The following is an 18,388-nucleotide window of genomic DNA, read 5'->3' on the forward strand; positions in this document are numbered from 1 at the left end:
CTTATCCTAAAGGGCCAATTTGCCTGAAATCTTATGCATTTCTTGAAACATGATAGTTGCGGGCTAACACTAACTCACTCACTCACACACACACACACACCTTCTTTCTAAACTAACAGCAATAACAAAACCTCAAATAAAAAAACAGTGGTAATAATTTGCAAAGATACTCATCAGTCACAGAACTGTGCTGTGTATCAAACGCACTGCACTAAAACTTAGGAAGCACAACTTTCCATTACCACAAGGTGGCACAAAGATTTGATTTTGCAGGTAAAAAGACAGCATTAAATAACTCCTTCTGTTTGGATAAAAATATATAGTTTAATTCGATTTCCACTGGCTACATCTAGATCACATTTGGTATTAAATAAACTTGTAATAAAAATCTGTACCAAGTACAATGTAATGATATATACTCTTTACATATTCATTATAATACATTGAAAATATTGAAGTCATACAGAATTCAAGCAAGCATTACAAGAAGAAAAACAATTCCAAACATTTACATACCCACCCAATGTACAGCAGGATAAGTCTAAATATAACACCAGCTCATACGACTAAAATGAACTGGAACTTCTGTTATGGAACTGAAGAGATCTAGGCTGACAGTTATAATGCTACAGTCCACACACAGTTATCATCCTGTTTTAGATTCTTCCCAGAAAAGTTATTGCCAAAGCTAGTCTACAGGTGACAATACAGCATCACAATGCATGACTAAGAATGCTCTGCTGGCACTGGGATTCCATAGATTTTATCTGGTAACTGGCAGTTTCTTAGTACATTACACGGATTTCAAATCCCTAAAACCTTAAAACTTGCCTCACCAAACAGCTATTTCAACCGAAGTACAAGGCTTCAGCCTGACAGCACCAAAAAAGATTTTCATAATGAATTTTCAAGATGTTATTTTAAAAAGGATTTTAAAACATTCACAGCTAAATATCAAAGGCGTACATCTACTAATAAAAGCAGGTTTGATGAACAGAAACACCACGTACAAATTCTCCTACTTGAGGCACTTTGCCTTTACAAGGATGGAGTTCTTACAAAGAAGCAGTATCCAGCATCTGTGTGCTCGGGTTAGAAATCCTTTAGCCTCTTAAGCACCAAACCAAAAGTCCAGGCCTGTATCGGAACATTTCAGATAAAGCGAGATGACAATCACAGCACTACGAAGTCTGGAACATCTGAAACAACTTCAGAGCATCTGATCCTCAGCTTCCAGCACAAGGAACCAGAAAGCACCACTGCATAACAAGGCCAGAAGACAATCTGAAACAATCTGTAGTTGAAGCATAAAGAAACAAATAGGCATAGGAATCCCAGTAAATACCACATGTAAATACTGAAGAATATCTCTGTCTAGATACGAAGGAATCAGGAGGTACTTGAGACAGCTTTAGACAGTTTTACAGGCTGTTCTGAACAAATGTCACAAAACAGTTTAGAGTTTTGCGTTCTCCCAAAGAAGCTAACTATCCCCAACCAATCCTCTGGAATAAGCACAGACCAATGAAGATAGTTCATAACTAATAAACCGTAAGTATTAGGAAATGGTTCCAACAAATTCTAATCTCATCAAGTACACAGTAAAATTTGTTTTGTCCTAAAACTGCTTTAAGACAGACTTGGAACAAGTGCAAAGCAAAAAGTCACAACTACAAATAAAATCTTAAATCTGGCTAGAAAGGTTACTTCAATGTTATAAACAAAAGGAAACGAACAAAACCAACAAAAAGTGCCACACAAATAACAAACAACTTTAACTTCAAAGGCAAGAATGGTAATCCTATGACCAAGATTCTGCCCTGAGCTCAAGCAAGCTACCATAAATGAAAGAAGTTGTCAATAATGGACTGTCAATCACAATTAACTAATAATCTCCATTTCCTTTCACAACATAATCAGCTGCTCCTTTTACAAATGAAATCGAAAAGCCACAAACAGCTAGAATAATTTCTAAAAGCTTAGAAATGATGACATTTAAATGTCTCAAAAGAAAAAGTTCTTTTCTCAAATCGTCTGCCTCCATTCCAGAAGAAAAACAACCATCTTTGTAAGAAATCCTTACCTTCACTCTTTATTTTCACTGGAAATTGCTGTGTTCTATTAGAACATTCTACAGATAACATGTGAATGTCATTTGGTTACTAACTTGAACTGTAATACATTTCTGAATTAATTTTTACACTGTCTTACCATTAGGACAAGAGAGAGATGAGTGCATCCAGAAATTTGCTCCTGTCTTCTGTTTTCAATTCAATTACTAAAATATAAAGTACCTTGTTACATGATACAAATAACTGAAAGACATGTCAGGTATCATACAAAGGGTGCTGATTCCTACTATGCTTATTTATATTCCTAACCAGCCTTAAGAAAAAAAAAGAGAAACCATTTGTTTGGGCAAAATGCAACATGCATTGTTCATTCCAGCAAACTCACGTTTCTAGGTGCTCACTACAAAATATAGTCACCATGTTTTAAACCTAGGAGAGTTTGTTTTACGTTCAATGTGCAAATACAATCAAAACGTGTAGAGCTAAAACACAAAGCAAGCAGAATCTCACTGCATAAATATCTTGTTTTTCAAAGAGTCAATCAGGAATAAACCTTGTAACATCAATACCATACTTGGCTTGGCTGCCAGATACAAAAGCCCTCACAGATATCCTTATAGATCGCAAATGAAGTGTACATATGAAAATCATTACCCTGTGCAACCTTTACACTGTCTCAAAATGACAAGCAAGCCCCTGCTACATAGTTTCACTTCTGTACCAGACATGACTTAAAAAACAGAAAAGAAATAAAAAGATCAGCAAACTAAGATGCAGTTTGTATCTATCCTAGACTCAGGAATGGAGTTCTCACATTTGTGTCCAAGACAAACAGAAATGAGTAAATTGTCTACAGTCATTTTGCTTGATGGAGTCTGTGTGAACACTGACCCCTAAAGGAATACAGGGTGAATGAATTACACGAAATGAAAGACGGCATTACTCACTGGACATGTCGAAATGGTTGTGTAAAGTCCTAGAATTGGTACTATCAGCAGCTTTCTCAAATGCTCTTCCAAAAAAGCTACAAGATAAAACACAAAGTTGGTTACGTATTAGAAGGCACCACCCACTAAGAGACATAGCTCTCTTAAGATAAATACCTAAGTAGTTAAGATGGAGGAAAAAAACTGTACAAGGGAGCTGGAGAAAGTTTATATCCTCTCTCAAAGTACCTCATGTATACCATAAGCAAAAGCATCTTTTAAGAAGGATGCAGGTGAAGTCAATAAGTAGGTAAAGGAAAGATGTAGTTGTCTCAGAGACAGGAAAAGCATATGGATACCTCTAGTAAGATCTTTTAAACAACATCCTTACTTCTTTTTGTCAGAGCTTTCTGTCTCTGGAGGAATCCCCACCATGATCACAGTTCCCTGTTCAACATCCATTGGAGCAGCCATTATCAGTGGCAGTAATTTGCAGCGCTTGTTTTTTGTCTGGAAATCAGAAAGGTTCGTTGTGCTAGGAAGTTCCCCAGGAACAGAATTCATAAAGGTGCTAAAATTACCCAAACAATCAGCAGAAAAACTTTTAAATTTTTAAGTTGACATGAAAACATTTTAGTTGTTAACTGTAAGTCGCCAGCAGAACAATAACTATTACATAGGCCAAAAGTTACATGAAACCTGATTTACTTACAGAGCAAACAAAGGATTTGAGCAAGTATTTACTAAGCAGGCACAGAGATACTGGTTTGGAAAACAGTTTCACATCTGGCGTACCCTGGGAAAACAAGAATTATTTCAATTACAACACATGACAATGGTTCCATTTATTGATTTAAATTCTGATACCTACTGACACAGCTAAAAGCTTTGCATCACTAAGAAGAACCATTGCAGTAAAGGAGTTTGATATCTCCTACTTTACTTGGTAACTAAGCTCTCACATTTGAGAAAACTGATTCTTTCTTTGTGAATTACAGAGCAGATGTCAATACTGACACATGGGAGGACAGAACAGTATAGATAGATTCTTTCTGACTTTGTGTTGGCATCATTCTTATTGAGCCAAAGTTAGGAAAACATTATTCAAATCAGACAAAACATGACACTGAAATATGAGATGGGAGAAAAATAGAATTCTGACCTCCATGAGAGAGCAATAAAGAAAAGGCCCTTGAGAAATAACAAGGTTGGTGCAAATGCAGCTGGCTACCGTCTGCTGAATGGCACGTAACTGCTTTTTGGCTAGCTCCAGCCCCTGGTGCAGTTTGTCCAGGTTACCCCTGCAAAAGACAGAGGAAAAGCAAATGCCTTTATATAAAAATGTAAAGCTTTTCCATGCATAAATGGGACATTTCTACATGCCATCCCTGAGGGTATTTTCTTTAATTTAATCATCAATGCATCTTTTAGATATTTAACCCACATTCCCTAAATAAAATTGCAAAAGAACAATGAGAATTTTTTGTACCTGGAGAGACTGTCCAAAGCTTTAATGAAATTAGTTGTTTCAGGTCCCTCTTTCTCTATGCTCTCCATGAGAGAAGCTGTGGCATAAACTATATCACTTGCTAAGAACTTGTTCTTGAAGCCAAAGTGAATGCTAAAGGTCTGAACTCTTAAATCCTTCATTCTGTAAAATGAGATAAAAATAGTCAATGATTTCAGCTGGTGAATGTTAATATTATCTCCTCGGTGTGTTATTGTTAAGAACGTGAAGATTAATTTCACTCTAACATTTGCAAAGAGTCTAATATTACTTTGTCTTATCTTTTTTTTGAAGGAGACATTACATCCACTTCATATAAAAACATCTGAATTTAACCAAAAAAATATTTTCAGATAAATCACTTGTATGTAAAACAATTTACCCAAACTTATTTGCAGATTCTTCTATCATTTCCCGAAGATTTTCTTTCAAAGACATGTCCATGGAATTAAACTTCTGTTTCACTTGCTTCAAAGGCAAACTGAAAACAGAAGGAGAAATTACCAATAGATAAAGCCAGAAGAAACAAATATTCTTCCTTGCTTTCATAAGGCATTAAGATCTGGTAGTTTAGCAAACAAAGTCTGACTGAGCTTGTTTTGCTTTAGTCATTGAAGAGCAGGTATAAGAATGTGTAAGTCATTTCCAAATCGACTATTCAAGTTAAGGGCACATAGCTGAATTATTCTTCATACAGTAAGGCACGAGTGGCACAACTCAACTCAAAGAGACTCCACAACGGACTCAGAGCCCTACAAACACATTTGAAAAACAACACACCACTAAAAGAAACTCACCCCATGTCAGCCAAAAACTCCTGCAGCCGCTTCTGTCCTTGTACTGACCAAAGCTTAAAGTTAGCAGAGGTATATGAAGTATTACAGAGACTTTCATACAGAGACCAGTGCTGATAAAGTGCCAGGCGCAGACTGAACAGGAATTATAGGAAATACAAGCATATACATTCTCTGAAGTTACAGACAGAGAACTCTCTAACTAGCAGGTGCCTTCAATTGCCCTATACAGTGTTTGTCTAATCTCTGTGAAAAGATGCAGCTACAAGTAACGCTGCAAGACAAGAAACTCTGACATCTAACTAAATCTGTAGTTAAGCTGAAATGAAGCTGTGGGAGGTACTGAAAGATTCTCGTGTTCAACAAGACATTCACATTTTCTTTCTTTTTCTAATTCTGTTTTCAGCAGCAAAGCAGCTTGGGATTTCTTTCCCTCAATATAAACTCAGCTTGGGTGCATCAAGTAGGCACAGCACAGTTTGATTTTGCCGAGTTCAAAGCAAGGATACTCGTATTCAAATGCTATTCGCATGCAATCAATTGACAGGGAGTTTTCTTCATCCTCATTGCGGTGGTTATGGCGAGACACGTGGCGCTGCAGGACTCCAATGTCAGTCACATACTTCATTCTTTAAAAAGAATAAAAAGAAATGTCACTTGTATCATGATATGTGAATAGGAGAACACAAAATGCTTCCTGAAGATTGCACACTCATCAGAAAGCAGCATAGAAAACTGCAGACACTTCTCAGAAACACGACTTGTGAAATAACAGACTTTCAATACTCAGCTCTACACCCAGGCAATTAGGACTAAAATAAAACCCACCCAGAGAGACAGACTGAGCAGCGAATCAAATCTTTATTACATTTACCTTGTTAGAGAGATCGGTGTATTAGTAAAAACAGAATATCAGAATTAAGGTCTATGTGTGAACCACTGGAAATCTGATGGTATCTCATAGGAAAGAAAAGGGTTGGGAAAGGAAAAGAATTGGAACGTGTCTAGTAAGATAGGAAAGGAAGCAGGAGTCCACAGAATATACAGATTTTTCCCCTTTAAAAAAAAAAACTGTATCAGTCACATTTACATAAGCTACTACTGAACACCATTTCTTCCAAGATTAGAAGTTATATTATAAAAGCCAAATGAGTTTAAAAGTTCTTAACAGCAGAAAAAGAAAATAATTTCTCTGAAGTATATCCTGTTTTTGTAAGGCATAAGATCACTTTTAATCATTAAGATATTTAATGCCATTTTCCATAATTGTGTAACATTAAATTCCAACATTTCATGATCTTTATTAATTGCTATTAGCTGCTCCAAAAAAAATAAGAAGAAAAGGAAAAAAGCCTTCTTACTGAGTAACTTTATCTTGGACCCACTGATCTGTTAGGCCAACAATTGCCCACCTGAAATTGGGAAAACAAACAAGTTAAAACAAACAAACAAACAAACCTGGAAGGTGTACTGTATTTAAATATTTAGGTATGTAACAGAACGAGGTAGAAACACGATTCATCAACTGGGCATAGGAGTCAGTAACAAAGTAGTACACGGTTATTTTAATCAGTTTATGCAGCCGGGTCCTCCAAATTAAGACAGACATTTGCTTAGGAAATAAGCTGGTATCTTATGCTGAAATCACAGTTTTGGAAAATCTCACTTCTTTACTGTGCAATTATTTACAGCCTTCACAAGAAATGGTAACAGAAACCTACCACAACATGTCATTCAAATCTTTAGACATTATCCACGCCAGATCAAACATCACCATCGCAGACTACATGAAAGGAAAGCAAAAAGAGAGGGCAAATGAACACAAAGCTCTCACTTCGCTATGCAGACAGAAAACTTAACTTTGCCAATTGATGTGTGGTCGAGTGTGACAATCTACCAGCATCTTACTTTAAAGCTTAAGTAAACAGAAAAGTATTTCATGAAGTTCTGCAAGCCTGCATTGCATTTGTAATGCCTGAAATATTCTGACAACTTCAAAACTTAGAAAGGCAAACAAGCTCCCCATATCTTTAAGTCTTTTCACAAAAGTATTCTGGCGCATAGAGGTACTTTTACCAAAATCTAAATAAAAATAAAAACAAAAATCCACTACTAGTTTTACTATACAAGCATAAAAGATATCCAGCAGCAGAAATGTTAATAGTTCTGCTCCAACTTTTTCTCCCACTGTTAACACTGTTCCGCACACTGCCATGCAGTTGGCACTACCGTCCCAGCCTACTGGGATGTTTCTGGGACATCTCTAATTTAATAACAGGAAAAACAGATGTGCACAGCCAGAGAACTTTGAACTGCTACGGCAAACTGCTTGTTTGTCCATTGTGTGTCTCACCATATCTAATAAAGACTATTACGTAAAGTATTGTTAGTTAGTTACAAATTGTATTAAATAAAGCTGATTGGATAGCATCCAACATCAGAATTACACTGGCACCTTGTAATTTTGTGGAGAAGGAGCTGATACTTACTGAGGTCCCATGGTATTCATATTGCTCGTAATCAAAAAGAATTTCACGTCTAAAAGAGGAAAAAATATGTCTGACTAAGTGAAAAACCAGACTTATCCAATTCAAATCATAACCCTGAGCTGTGAAATAATTTCATTTCATCTTAGCAGTAAGAAAAAGATAAAACTGGAAAAAAAAAAAGAAAAATAGATCTTTGATCCCTCAAATTGTGTTCCTTTTTTTCTTGATCATTTCATTTAAAAATACTGAGATTAAAAAGTAAGTGGCTCAAATTTTATCCTTAGACAAGTTAATAGTGCTGCTTAACAGTGAAGCTCTGCAGCTTTTGCTATTCCTATTTATAAACAATTATTGACAATTATCTTCCATATAAGTGTTTTAGCTTTGTGTATATATATATACACATACATATACACACATATATATATATGCTAAATAAGTCTTTCCACTTTCTGAAAAAGTTAAAACTAAAGCATATTGCAAACAAAGTACCAAGTACCAAAATGTACAAAGCAAAAGACAAATGTGCATAACACAAAGAACCTGAAGCTCACCTGCGAGCCTCCCATTCTCGCCTTTGTCGCCTTTTCATTGTTCTCTCTATTACCTCCTGCAAATTAATTTGGACATTAAAATGCTTAAAAAAAAACCAAACCACACTCCAATAAATTAGCACTTATGCAGTTACTTCAGTGACTAGATCTTCATTAAAAGAGGAATTATTTCTACTTATGACATTTAATGGGAAAAAGAATTATCATTAAATGTTTTCTGAGGAAGATACTTAAAGTCATGTCACCTTCCTATTGCAGCTTCCATTGATTTAGCTCATCTACACAGATAAAAGGATTTTCAACACTACCAACACCATATTTTACCATTTTATAACAAAAGTGACGCTGAGGAAAAATAAAGTTAATTAATCAAGCTCAGAACAGAGGAACTCAGTGTATATTTACACTCCCTAAAAAGCATCATCATCTAAAATCCTCAGATTAATGAAGATCTCTGTGCAATATTTCACACGTTCAAAAGTAGCTTTTGCACGTGCTGGTTATGATTTGTCTTTCATTTTCTAGTATTGGTTCTTCCTAAGTAAGAAGTCCTGGATTAATGGGAAGTACTGTAGAATGTTAACAATTATGTTAAAAATTATAAAAAATAGTTTATATCTGAATTGTGTGTTTTACCGAACTCAGAAGCCCAGAGCACATAAGCAGAGGTCGATCTCCTCAGTTAAGCAATTACACGAGGACAGCACCACATAATCAATTTTAAGTTCAAAACACGTTTTGATCAGCAGAAAATATTTCAGTGCAGCTCAAATAAACAATCGGTGCAAGGGAAAGTCATAGTAATTATCTTCTACTCACACACAATTTTCTACCAGATCCAGTATGTTATTGCTGTTAATTAATCTGCTCCAGCACTTCTAATAACTGTCTTATTTTCCTTTTCTAGAAAATGAAGCACCAGAAACAAACCTCTTCAAAACGCCTGCGCTTATCTGACGGTTCTGAGCCATCGCTGTCATTCTCTGAGTCCTCTTCTTCGTCCTCTTCATCTCTGAAGATATCGTCATAAGCAGGAACATCGAGATCGTCATCTTGCTTAACTAACAGTTTAATCTAGCGAGAATAAAGGCATCTTTTTCAGCAAAGTACCATTTCAAACAACAAATGTGAAAGCTTCAGATACTTCAAAAGAGAAACCAAAAACTCATTTTGGCTGTTATCCACCCCAGTGTTAAAAAGCAGTAGTTGTGTTTTTACGAAGACTGTGCTTATTTATCCAGCGTAAGAGTAGAAACTGCATTCTTTTTCCACAATGAAATCATAGTTAGAGCACGGCATGAAAGAACTACTTGAGACTGTTACACACCGTACAATGCTCATCTTCTGATTCGTACCAGTGTGAGCTGCAGAAAGAGAACTCTACAGACAGCTATCCCAGCACTAACAGTCTAAGTTTTGGTAGCTGATCTGCCAATATTAATGGATATCTGTATCAGTAACGTTCATTTCCTGACTGCGAGCAGTTCTGCCAAACACAGAATAGCACTGAGGCACCCCCACCCCACAGAACACACACTGTTTGTTACAATACAAGCTGTAAGAAAAGCTCAGCTCACCTGTGTCTCATTGTAAACATTCACTACGTTGATAGGTCTGTGGCTGTCACACACAAAAAAATAAGTGTCTTCGTCAGGCTGCAAGATCTCCAGCAGGTCCACATTGGCACCACAGTTAATAAAAACAAAATATTTGAACTGCAAACAAAACCAAAACAAACATTTTTCAGTTTAATTAGTGGGAAACGTGGAAGACTACAAACACCTATACAAGACCACAGAGCACTCACTGCTGCCAAAACCAACATTCACTTCCTGGTGTTAGATGACCCAAAGAAGGAAAAAAACTTGCAAGACAACAGACCATGTTTAAGTTTGGACATTGGATGTCCAGTACCACCACCTTCCACATCCCAGAATGTGCGCATGCTCAGGCTCAATCAATTAGAAATGAGCTAATATTAAAAAACATATATCACAAAAAAGACCTCAACAAATTTGGAATATTAAAACTTAAGCACCGTGTTGAGGTAAGAAATAATATAGTTACATGAAGAGCTGACATTTTAAGTTGGGGAAAGGACAGAAATAAATGTCTATACACAATGAGCTGCAATTTCTCTTTTTACCTGATCTTTATGCTCAAGAAAGGCAGTTTCAAGTTCTTGCCATCCAGACACAGGGACTAGTGTATATTGCACGTGATCACATTGAAATAAAGCCTGAAATGAAGCAAACAGCTGTCAGCTACAGTGGGGAACAATCTCTTCTGTGTTACTGTGCTGTGCTATAACTAATCTTTATCTCGAAGATGTCCAAAGTGACTACGTGACACTGGCTCTGGGAATACGGCTTACTGCGTGCCCACATTATGATGCACGGAGAAAACATTTCACAAAATCAGTTTAAAATTTACCCTTTTCTGAGTCCAAACCCATCCAAAGAAACCCAGTGACTTTGTTTGAGTTAGCCTGCAGAGGTACAAACACTTACTTGGAGTATTTTACAAGCACACAACGCATCGACGTCTGAGGCCACAAGAAGAAGAACCCTCTGCAAAAATAGTAGAGTAACAGCATTAACTTATTAACAAAGGGGACAGACCTAGTGAGCTGGTACATGAAATGGGTGACCGTGGGATGAGAAAGGAAGGAATTCAAGCAGATGTCACTATAAGCAGGGAACAGGACTGGATCTAAACAGGCACTGCAACAAAATAAACCATTTGGATCCCAGCAAACGTGAACAACGAACAGCCCCGCTTAAAGCAGTGAAATCACACCCAAAGTGCCCGTGTGCTCACAGCACGCAGCCTCCTGCTGGCAGCCCGCTGTGCCACCGGGTCAGAGCCGGGCAGCTCCACAGCCGTGCTTTGTGCGTCTCAAACAGCCGAAGTTCTCAGTACACGATCTGGAACGGCCTCGAACAATAAAAGCCTGGAGCAAAAACAGGCCCGAGGCAACGCCTCGCATATAGCCTAGGTCCAGGTAGCTTCTCTTTTGTTTTGTTTGAGCGTTCCTTCTCACAGGCGGAGCAGCCGAGAGAAACGTTTCACATCGCGCAGCCTGTGGAAGTTCCGCAGGCAGAACGCGACGGAGCGCACAAGGAAAGCAGGAAAGCTTGCCCGCTTCGGGACGCGGATCGGCGGGGGGCAAAACCAGGCTTAGAGGAAAGCGGGCAGCGAGGCTTCAGGGTTAATTAACGAGATCCAGAGACTGGGAATGCAGCATTACGGTGGTTAACAAGATACTTTAAAAACAAACAAACGAACAAAAAAACAAAGGCAAACCTAGAGCTGCCTCTGTTGAACAAAAGGGAAGCCGAAACGCGGCAGACCGCGGAGCTCAGCCTGCAGAGCGCACACTTACAGAGCGCACACTTACAGAGCGCACACTTACAGAGCGCACCCTCCCGGCGGCCCTACGCCCTCAGCTCGTCTCTCCCCCCCCGGCAGCGGCGGCCCCGAGCGCAGCCCGCGGTTCCCCCCACAGCCTCGGGGTAGCGGGGCAGCCGCCTCAGCCCCACCGCTGACCGGGTCGGGCGCTCCGCGAGGCAGCCCCGGACGGCGGCCCGAGGGGAGGCGGCTCCGCCCGCGCCGCGCCGCCCGCACCTGGCTGACGATCACATCGTAGAACTCCCGGCGGCAGTCGGTGACGAACATGGCGGCGGCGAGAAGAGCGATGAGGAAACGCCGCCGGCCGCCGGTCGCCTCCGCTCAAAGTGGGCGCCAAAGCAGCGCCGCTTCCCATTGGCCAACGGAAAAGCAGCCGTCGCTACTTCGCAGCGCGGATTGGACGAGCCGTCATCCGGGTGTTCGCCAGTGAGATCGGCACGAGAGAGACGCGACAGCGAGGCGGGCCAATTGCAGCAGGACGGAAGTACCGTACCACGCTCGGTTGCCGTTGCCGCCATCTTTGTCGAGGGCAGTTTGCTTATTTGGCCGCGAGAACGCAGCGAGAAGGAGCAGCAGGCGGCGGCCCGGTTCGGGTTCGTTGGCGGCGAACGGGCCGAGCGTCAGGAACCGCCATCGCAACGGCCGGCGTCACCTCCAGCCTTCTGCCCTCACCCAAGATGGCGGCCGGGGGGCGGTGCCGGGGGCGGATCGGCGGCGTCCGGCAGCGGAGCGGCCCCGTCCGCCCTCAGCACCGGCAGCAGCAGCGGGCGCTGCGCCGCGCCGCCGCCATGGTGAGGGCTGGGGGGCGCCGGGACAGCGCGGGGCCGCGGGGGGCGGTCGGGGCCGGTCGGGGCCGTGACGCCGGCGGGTCTTGGCGGCGCTGACGCGGCTGTTTGTCCCGCAGTTCTCCTTCAACATGTTCGACCATCCCATCCCCCGCGTCTTCCAGAACCGTTTCTCCACGCAGTTCCGCTGCTTCTCCGTGTCCTTGTTGTCCGGGCCGAATGACCGGTCAGATGTGGAGAAAGGCGGGAAGAGTATGTGCCTGTTTTCTTTGACTCGGAGCCGGCCGGGTTGGGCGGGTTGGGCCGCGGTAACGGCGGGGCTGCGCGGAGCTGCTGGCACAGCGGTGGGAGGACGGCGGGGAGCGCGCTGGGCCGGACGGACCTGGTTCGGGATCACCCTGAGAGCGCGCGGAGCTGAGAATGATCCCGCCTGGTGTCCTACCCTGAAATGAATCCGTGCGAGCTGTTAGAACGAACGTGGTCGCGGTGGAATTGTGTTACATTTTGATTGTACGGCCCAATTTCCTGATGTTCCTCTCTTTCTCCTGTCTGCAGTAATTATGCCGCCGTCTGCTTTGGACCAGCTCAGTAAGTGGATGTTTTCTTCTGGCATGGCGTTAGGAAGGAGCAGAAATACAAACACATCACCGAATAGCACGGCAGTCTGGGGGGTCTGTTTGGGCCCGATCAAACAAAGAGTATGAGATAAGGTCATTAGAAAGCAGAGCTGTGGGTTTTGTGTGGGTGAGCAGCCGGGTCGGCAGCGGGCTGCCCATGGCTGTGTACAGACAGCTGTGTGTTGGGCTGCTTGAGACGTGAGTCAGTGTCCAGTAACTGGTAGAACAGTCAGCCAGTGTTTCTTATGTCCTCCTGCTGGTTCTGGGTGCTGCTGGCTGAAGGGAAGATCTGTCGTCAAATAAAAAGAAGGTGAAAATGAACTTCGAAAGAGCTGAGGCGGCTTATTGGGCTCCTTCAGTCGGCCCTTTTGTTCCCCTCTGGATTGTGGTCATTACTTATTCTCAAAGAAATTATTGTGTCAGGATTTATCTTTAAAATAGGCCAGAGGTGTTAATATTAATTAGGTGGGAGCTGATAATAAACACTTACGCAACAATAATAAATTCCTGTACTAAATAATACCCCGTGCTGGCTCATCTCTGAGCTCAGGATGATGTGGTTGCTAATCCCCGGTCCCCGTGTAAATGGAAGCATTTAAGCCCCGAGTACAAAGGCAGTACAGTGCTTCTGTATCTCCATTCTCTCCTGGGTTTGTAGTTTTGAGACGCTGATGTAGTTTTGAGACGCTGAAATAATGGCATGAGGGAAATCCTCTCCTATACCCTGGCTGCTGCTTTTACTAATGTTCAATCTGTGAAAGCTCCACAACTGCACTGTGTTGTTGTTTTTTCTCCTCTCTCTCCAGGCCGGCTCAATATTACTTATCCAATGCTGTTCAAGCTGACCAATAAAAATTCAGACCGGATGACGCACTGTGGAGTGCTCGAATTTGTGGCTGACGAGGGTATATGTTACCTACCGCACTGGGTGAGTTGTCTTACGCTGAACTGCCAGAACCTGAAGAGCAGGACTGAGGAGCTGCCAGGGTAATGTTAAAGGGATATAATGTTTCCTGAAGTTGCCAGTCTTTGCTAGTCATGATCCTAAAGCAGCTTTCAGTCACAGCTCAGGTTTCTCTCAGTATGAGTTTAACCAAAACAAAGCAGGATGTTACTTAAGATGCACCTGTCTTCTCCCTGAAATTCAAACACGCTAATCTGGTGCGTTTCAGGGAAGATGGCAGCTTTGGCAAAATAAGGAGAATCAAAAACGTTGTCTGTGTTCATACAGTGCTTTGTATCTTTGTTCTCATACTCGCAGATGATGCAGAACTTGCTGCTGGAAGAGGGAGACCTGGTACAAGTGGAGAGTGTTAATCTCCAAGTTGCCACTTACTCAAAATTTCAGCCACAGAGTCCGGATTTTCTTGACATCACCAATCCCAAAGCTGTGTATCCTTCCTGTTCATTGGTGGACCAGGGAAGGTTTACTCCCCGGCTGTAATGATGCAGAGCAGTCTCTTTGGACACAGCTCATGCTTAGGAGGTAGCACTGCCGCCATTCCTGAAAAACAAACCACAAGGAAAAAGAGCTCCTGGTGCAGAATGTTGGCACAAAGCGTAGCCTGGAGTGTAAATAAGCATGAGTCTTAGCTGAAAGGCCCCTGAGTTTAAAAGCGTCCTATAGGAGAACGTCTACAGAAGGATTTGTATATGCCTTAATGTTCATTAAAAGGCAGTCTTCATTACTGATGATTTTTAAAACACGTTTGAGAGAACAAAGATCAGAGTTTCATAGGATAGTAATTGTAAAGCTTTGACGTTTCACCGGAGAAACGAATCTTAACATGCTCCACAGATTGGAAAATGCATTGAGAAACTTTGCTTGTCTAACTACTGGAGATGTTATTGCCATCAACTACAATGAAAAGGTACAGTACACAGCGCCATCTGATGTAGGTTCCATTTCTGTGCCATCAATCTGGTGCAAGAAAGGCAGGGTCCATGTAAAGTGCTCTGTAGTTTAGTGTTGTAGATACACAGATATTTGGCTACATCTTGTGATAGATATCTGTTTTAGGTGAGTGTTAGTAGGTGACGTTTTTGGCAGCACACATATGTTAATCATTTGGGATTGTAAACTAAACACAACTGTTGATGCCTAAATAATCAGCATAGAGCTGTACAACGTTGTTGGCAAATAGTCACAGATGGTGCAGTCAGTTTGGTGTTGGAGAAAGAAAGGGGTCAGTTCAGTCAGCTTTTTACCCATGGGGGCTAAGAATACTGTTGCTATTCCTATGAATCATGAGACAAATTATTCTGAATACAAAACTTAGTTTCAGAAGTGCAGATGAAGGTACAGTAAGAGTGCAGCAGGGTAGAGTAAGAGGTCGGTTCTCTATTGCATATATTTAGTGTCTTCAGTAAAAGTTTTTGTCATGATACTCTGAAGTATCCAGCCTTTAGCCTAGAGAGCACTTCAGTTTGTCTGAAGGTTTCTGAGGGGAAGGATTTAGCTGTGGTTTTCTTACGTGTAAGATAAAACGCTCCCATTGGAAGATGTGCAATCTTAAAATATTCCAAACTGTTTCAGATCTACGAGCTTCGGGTAATGGAGACCAAACCAGATAAAGCTGTGTCCATCATAGAATGCGACATGAACGTAAGTTATAACTACTATGGGAAGTCTGGCTTTACCATGTCTTTGCAAAAAGAGAGGGCATCTCATGCACTGGTAGCACTGGGCACTAGGAGAGGTAGCATCAGATGGGATAGGGAAGGCAACTCACTGAAGAGCACCTGTGTACCTCTGTAACCACATCTCTGGCCACGTGCTACACTTCATGTCCCATCAGGTGACTTCAGTGCATGGAATGTTATGTTAAGATTCAACGTGTTTCATAATCTGAGGAGTCTTATTTAACAACCTTGTCTTGGTTAAATCTCCAATGGCGCCGAGTGCTGTTTTACTGGTCTGTTTCAATTACATGCTAAGATTCATTCCTGGGGAGGCTTAGGTGGTGGTGGTGTTGTTCTGAATTTTGTTTGTTAAATATATTTAATATTAAAGCCTCAGTTCTTCCTTGTGCTTTCTAGATTAAAGTTGCAACGGTAGTTTGTGGAGCTCTGAGGATCAGCGGTATAAAGCTTATGAGTAAAAGAGAAGTACTTGTGCTTTTTTACCCTGTGTCAATAGGTGGATTTTGATGCTCCTTTGGGGTACAAAGAACCAGAAAGAAGTGCTCAGCATGAAGAGACCACAGTAAGTTTAACTCCTGTTCTGCAAAATGCATTCCCAGTGATCTGCCTCAGTTGTGAGAGAGCAGCATGTACCTATATATGTGTTACTATTTCTTTGCTGAAGCTACTTAAGTTTAAACTTACTGACCTGATGCTTTAGCTTGAGTTACTTGGGAGATGGTTGTTAAACAGCTGCTAGTTTTTGGAAATGGATTTTTCTAAGGCTTTGTTTGGTCAGAAGTTTATGGAGCGTTTTACATTGACTGTGCTCATCACAAGATGAACACCATGAAGTAACTCCCTTTTTGCCTGCCAGGACGTTGAAGCAGACCATAGTGGTTATGTGAGCGACGTGGGATTTCGTGTAAGTCCTCTCTGCTCCTTTCTGCATGTTGTGAAATGAGGTTGTTCCCAGCAGCTCCCAGTACTGATAACTGTAGTGGTTCTTTGGGGTGATTGTCGTTAACCAGCAGCTGTCTGCAGATGTCTTGTGGTGTTTACAGCCAGTGACAGTATGACTTGCTGTCCTTAATGTGCCAGTCTATGAACAGGTAGCTGAAACGTACCCCTACAACCAGGGCTTATCAGCTTATTACATGTACAAAAAAAACCATTCTGAATCAAACTGAAAGATTATAGAAGGCTTTATTTTGGTGGTGGTTTTCTGTTTGTTATTAACAGACTGTAATATCCCTGTGCTTTCAAATACAAGGTACTATTAAATTAAAGCTCACGTTTGTATACACAGGCGTTCTCTGGCTCCGGGAATAGGTTGGATGGCAAGAAGAAAGGCGTTGAGCCCAGTCCGTCACCAATTAAACCAGGAGACATTCGAAGGTTTGTGGCTTTCAATCACTTGTCAGCAAGTGAAGGATCAGCGATGTAGTGTTTCTTGTCTAATGTACCTATGCTGCTTTTCAGGGGAATACCCAACTACGACTTCAAGATTGGTAGAATCACATTCATTAGGAACTCGCGTCCGCTGGTGAAGAAAGTGGAAGAGGTCAGTAAAGTTGGATGCTGCCAGGTGTGCACAGAACTGCAAGGTTCAAACCATTGTCTGAGTTTGTTTCCTCTCCCCATACTCGATTTTTGTCCTTGCTTGCTGAAATGAGGTTGGGCTGGTGCAGGTTGTATGAGCCAGTGAAAGATGGGAGCGTTGTGGAAATGCTGGCGTTGGGTTTTTGGAAAGGAAGCAGAAATGATGTAGATAAGGATGTGAACGATGGGCAGTCCTTGCTGCTCTGACGGACTCTGCTTTATAACAACAATTCAGCCTTATCAAACCCAAGCAGTGAGCAGAGCTGACGGGCTTTTGTCTCTTTCCAGGATGAAGCTGGAAGCCGCTTCATCGCCTTCTCGGGGGAAGGACAGTCCCTGCGCAAGAAGGGAAGGAAGCCGTGAGGTCTGGCAGGAGGAAAATAAAGTGAGAACTGCAGCGTATTGCATCTTAGTTATTGCAGTTGCAACACAGGGATGCTGTGCTGTGGATGGTCTTGATTTTTCACTTGAAAATTGAGTTCTAGGAATTGTTCTGTTAGGGATTTTTCCTATGTGTCGCAAAGGGTTTCCCCGTGGGAAGCAGCTCCTAGCAGACAGCCCGCCCTCTGTGCTGGTGCCAGCTCTGCTGCTGCTCTGTGCTTGCTTTGCTCCACGTGGGCACGGTGCAGATGAGCGCTGTGCTGTGGGGATCTCGGCTGCAGGTGGGGTGCGATGATGCGTTTTGTACTTAGTAACATGCTGCTCAATATGTTCTCCAGCTTGTGGCGGTATGGGGGTGCAGCCAGCGGCTTGACCTCGTCCGGGAGCGGTGCTATCAGTACTAAATAAAGCCGTGCTGTCAGTACTAAATAAAGCCGTGCTGTCAGTACTAAATAAAGCCGTGCTGTCAGTACTAAATAAAGCCGTGCTCGTTGCTGAGCCGCGCAGTGCCGGTTCCTCGCTGTCCGGCTGCTCATCGCGGGGCGCGGCGAGAAATGGGCGGCGGGCTGAGGGGGCGGGGCTGCGTCGGGGGCGGGGCGGCAAGGTCACGTGCTCAGCACGCAGCCCT

The 18,388-nt window shown here is 42.1% G+C and overlaps 2 protein-coding genes across 6 annotated transcripts; one reads left to right on the forward strand and one right to left on the reverse strand.

Annotated features, from left to right (window-relative positions):
- Positions 1-306: 306 nt before the first annotated feature.
- CDC45 (cell division cycle 45) lies at positions 307-12,446 on the reverse strand. 2 transcript variants are annotated; one of them, XM_072350918.1, is made up of 19 exons: positions 11,970-12,446; positions 10,853-10,912; positions 10,489-10,581; positions 9,920-10,057; positions 9,273-9,416; positions 8,343-8,398; positions 7,789-7,837; positions 7,021-7,082; positions 6,661-6,711; positions 5,809-5,928; positions 5,303-5,434; positions 4,888-4,986; positions 4,488-4,649; positions 4,161-4,299; positions 3,711-3,794; positions 3,390-3,508; positions 3,020-3,096; positions 2,212-2,278; positions 307-1,294 (listed from the first exon to the last, which is right to left on the reverse strand). In XM_072350918.1, exons 1-18 carry the CDS (start codon positions 12,018-12,020, stop codon positions 2,214-2,216), a joined length of 1,701 nt encoding a protein of 566 aa, XP_072207019.1. In that variant the 5' UTR covers positions 12,021-12,446; the 3' UTR covers positions 307-1,294; positions 2,212-2,213. The 2 variants fall into 2 exon arrangements, with proteins under 2 accessions (XP_072207019.1, XP_072207020.1); XM_072350919.1 differs by having other exon boundaries at positions 1,125-1,259; positions 11,970-12,106.
- UFD1 (ubiquitin recognition factor in ER associated degradation 1) lies at positions 12,299-18,249 on the forward strand. 4 transcript variants are annotated; one of them, XR_011905415.1, is made up of 14 exons: positions 12,299-12,544; positions 12,658-12,790; positions 13,094-13,126; positions 13,962-14,083; positions 14,417-14,547; positions 14,954-15,026; positions 15,692-15,760; positions 16,295-16,360; positions 16,655-16,702; positions 17,087-17,175; positions 17,260-17,341; positions 17,668-17,764; positions 17,904-17,993; positions 18,099-18,210. XR_011905415.1 is itself a non-coding variant. In XM_072350921.1 (13 exons), exons 1-12 carry the CDS (start codon positions 12,431-12,433, stop codon positions 17,740-17,742), a joined length of 1,035 nt encoding a protein of 344 aa, XP_072207022.1. In that variant the 5' UTR covers positions 12,299-12,430; the 3' UTR covers positions 17,743-17,764; positions 17,904-18,210. The 4 variants fall into 4 exon arrangements, 2 of the variants coding, with proteins under 2 accessions (XP_072207022.1, XP_072207021.1); XM_072350921.1 differs by having other exon boundaries at positions 17,904-18,210; XR_011905414.1 differs by having other exon boundaries at positions 12,300-12,544; positions 17,668-17,993; positions 18,099-18,209.
- The last annotated feature ends 139 nt before the right edge of the window (positions 18,250-18,388 follow it).

The sequence above is a fragment of the Excalfactoria chinensis genome, chromosome 16, assembly GCF_039878825.1.
Source record: "Excalfactoria chinensis isolate bCotChi1 chromosome 16, bCotChi1.hap2, whole genome shotgun sequence".
Taxonomy (NCBI): Eukaryota; Metazoa; Chordata; class Aves; order Galliformes; family Phasianidae; genus Excalfactoria; species Excalfactoria chinensis.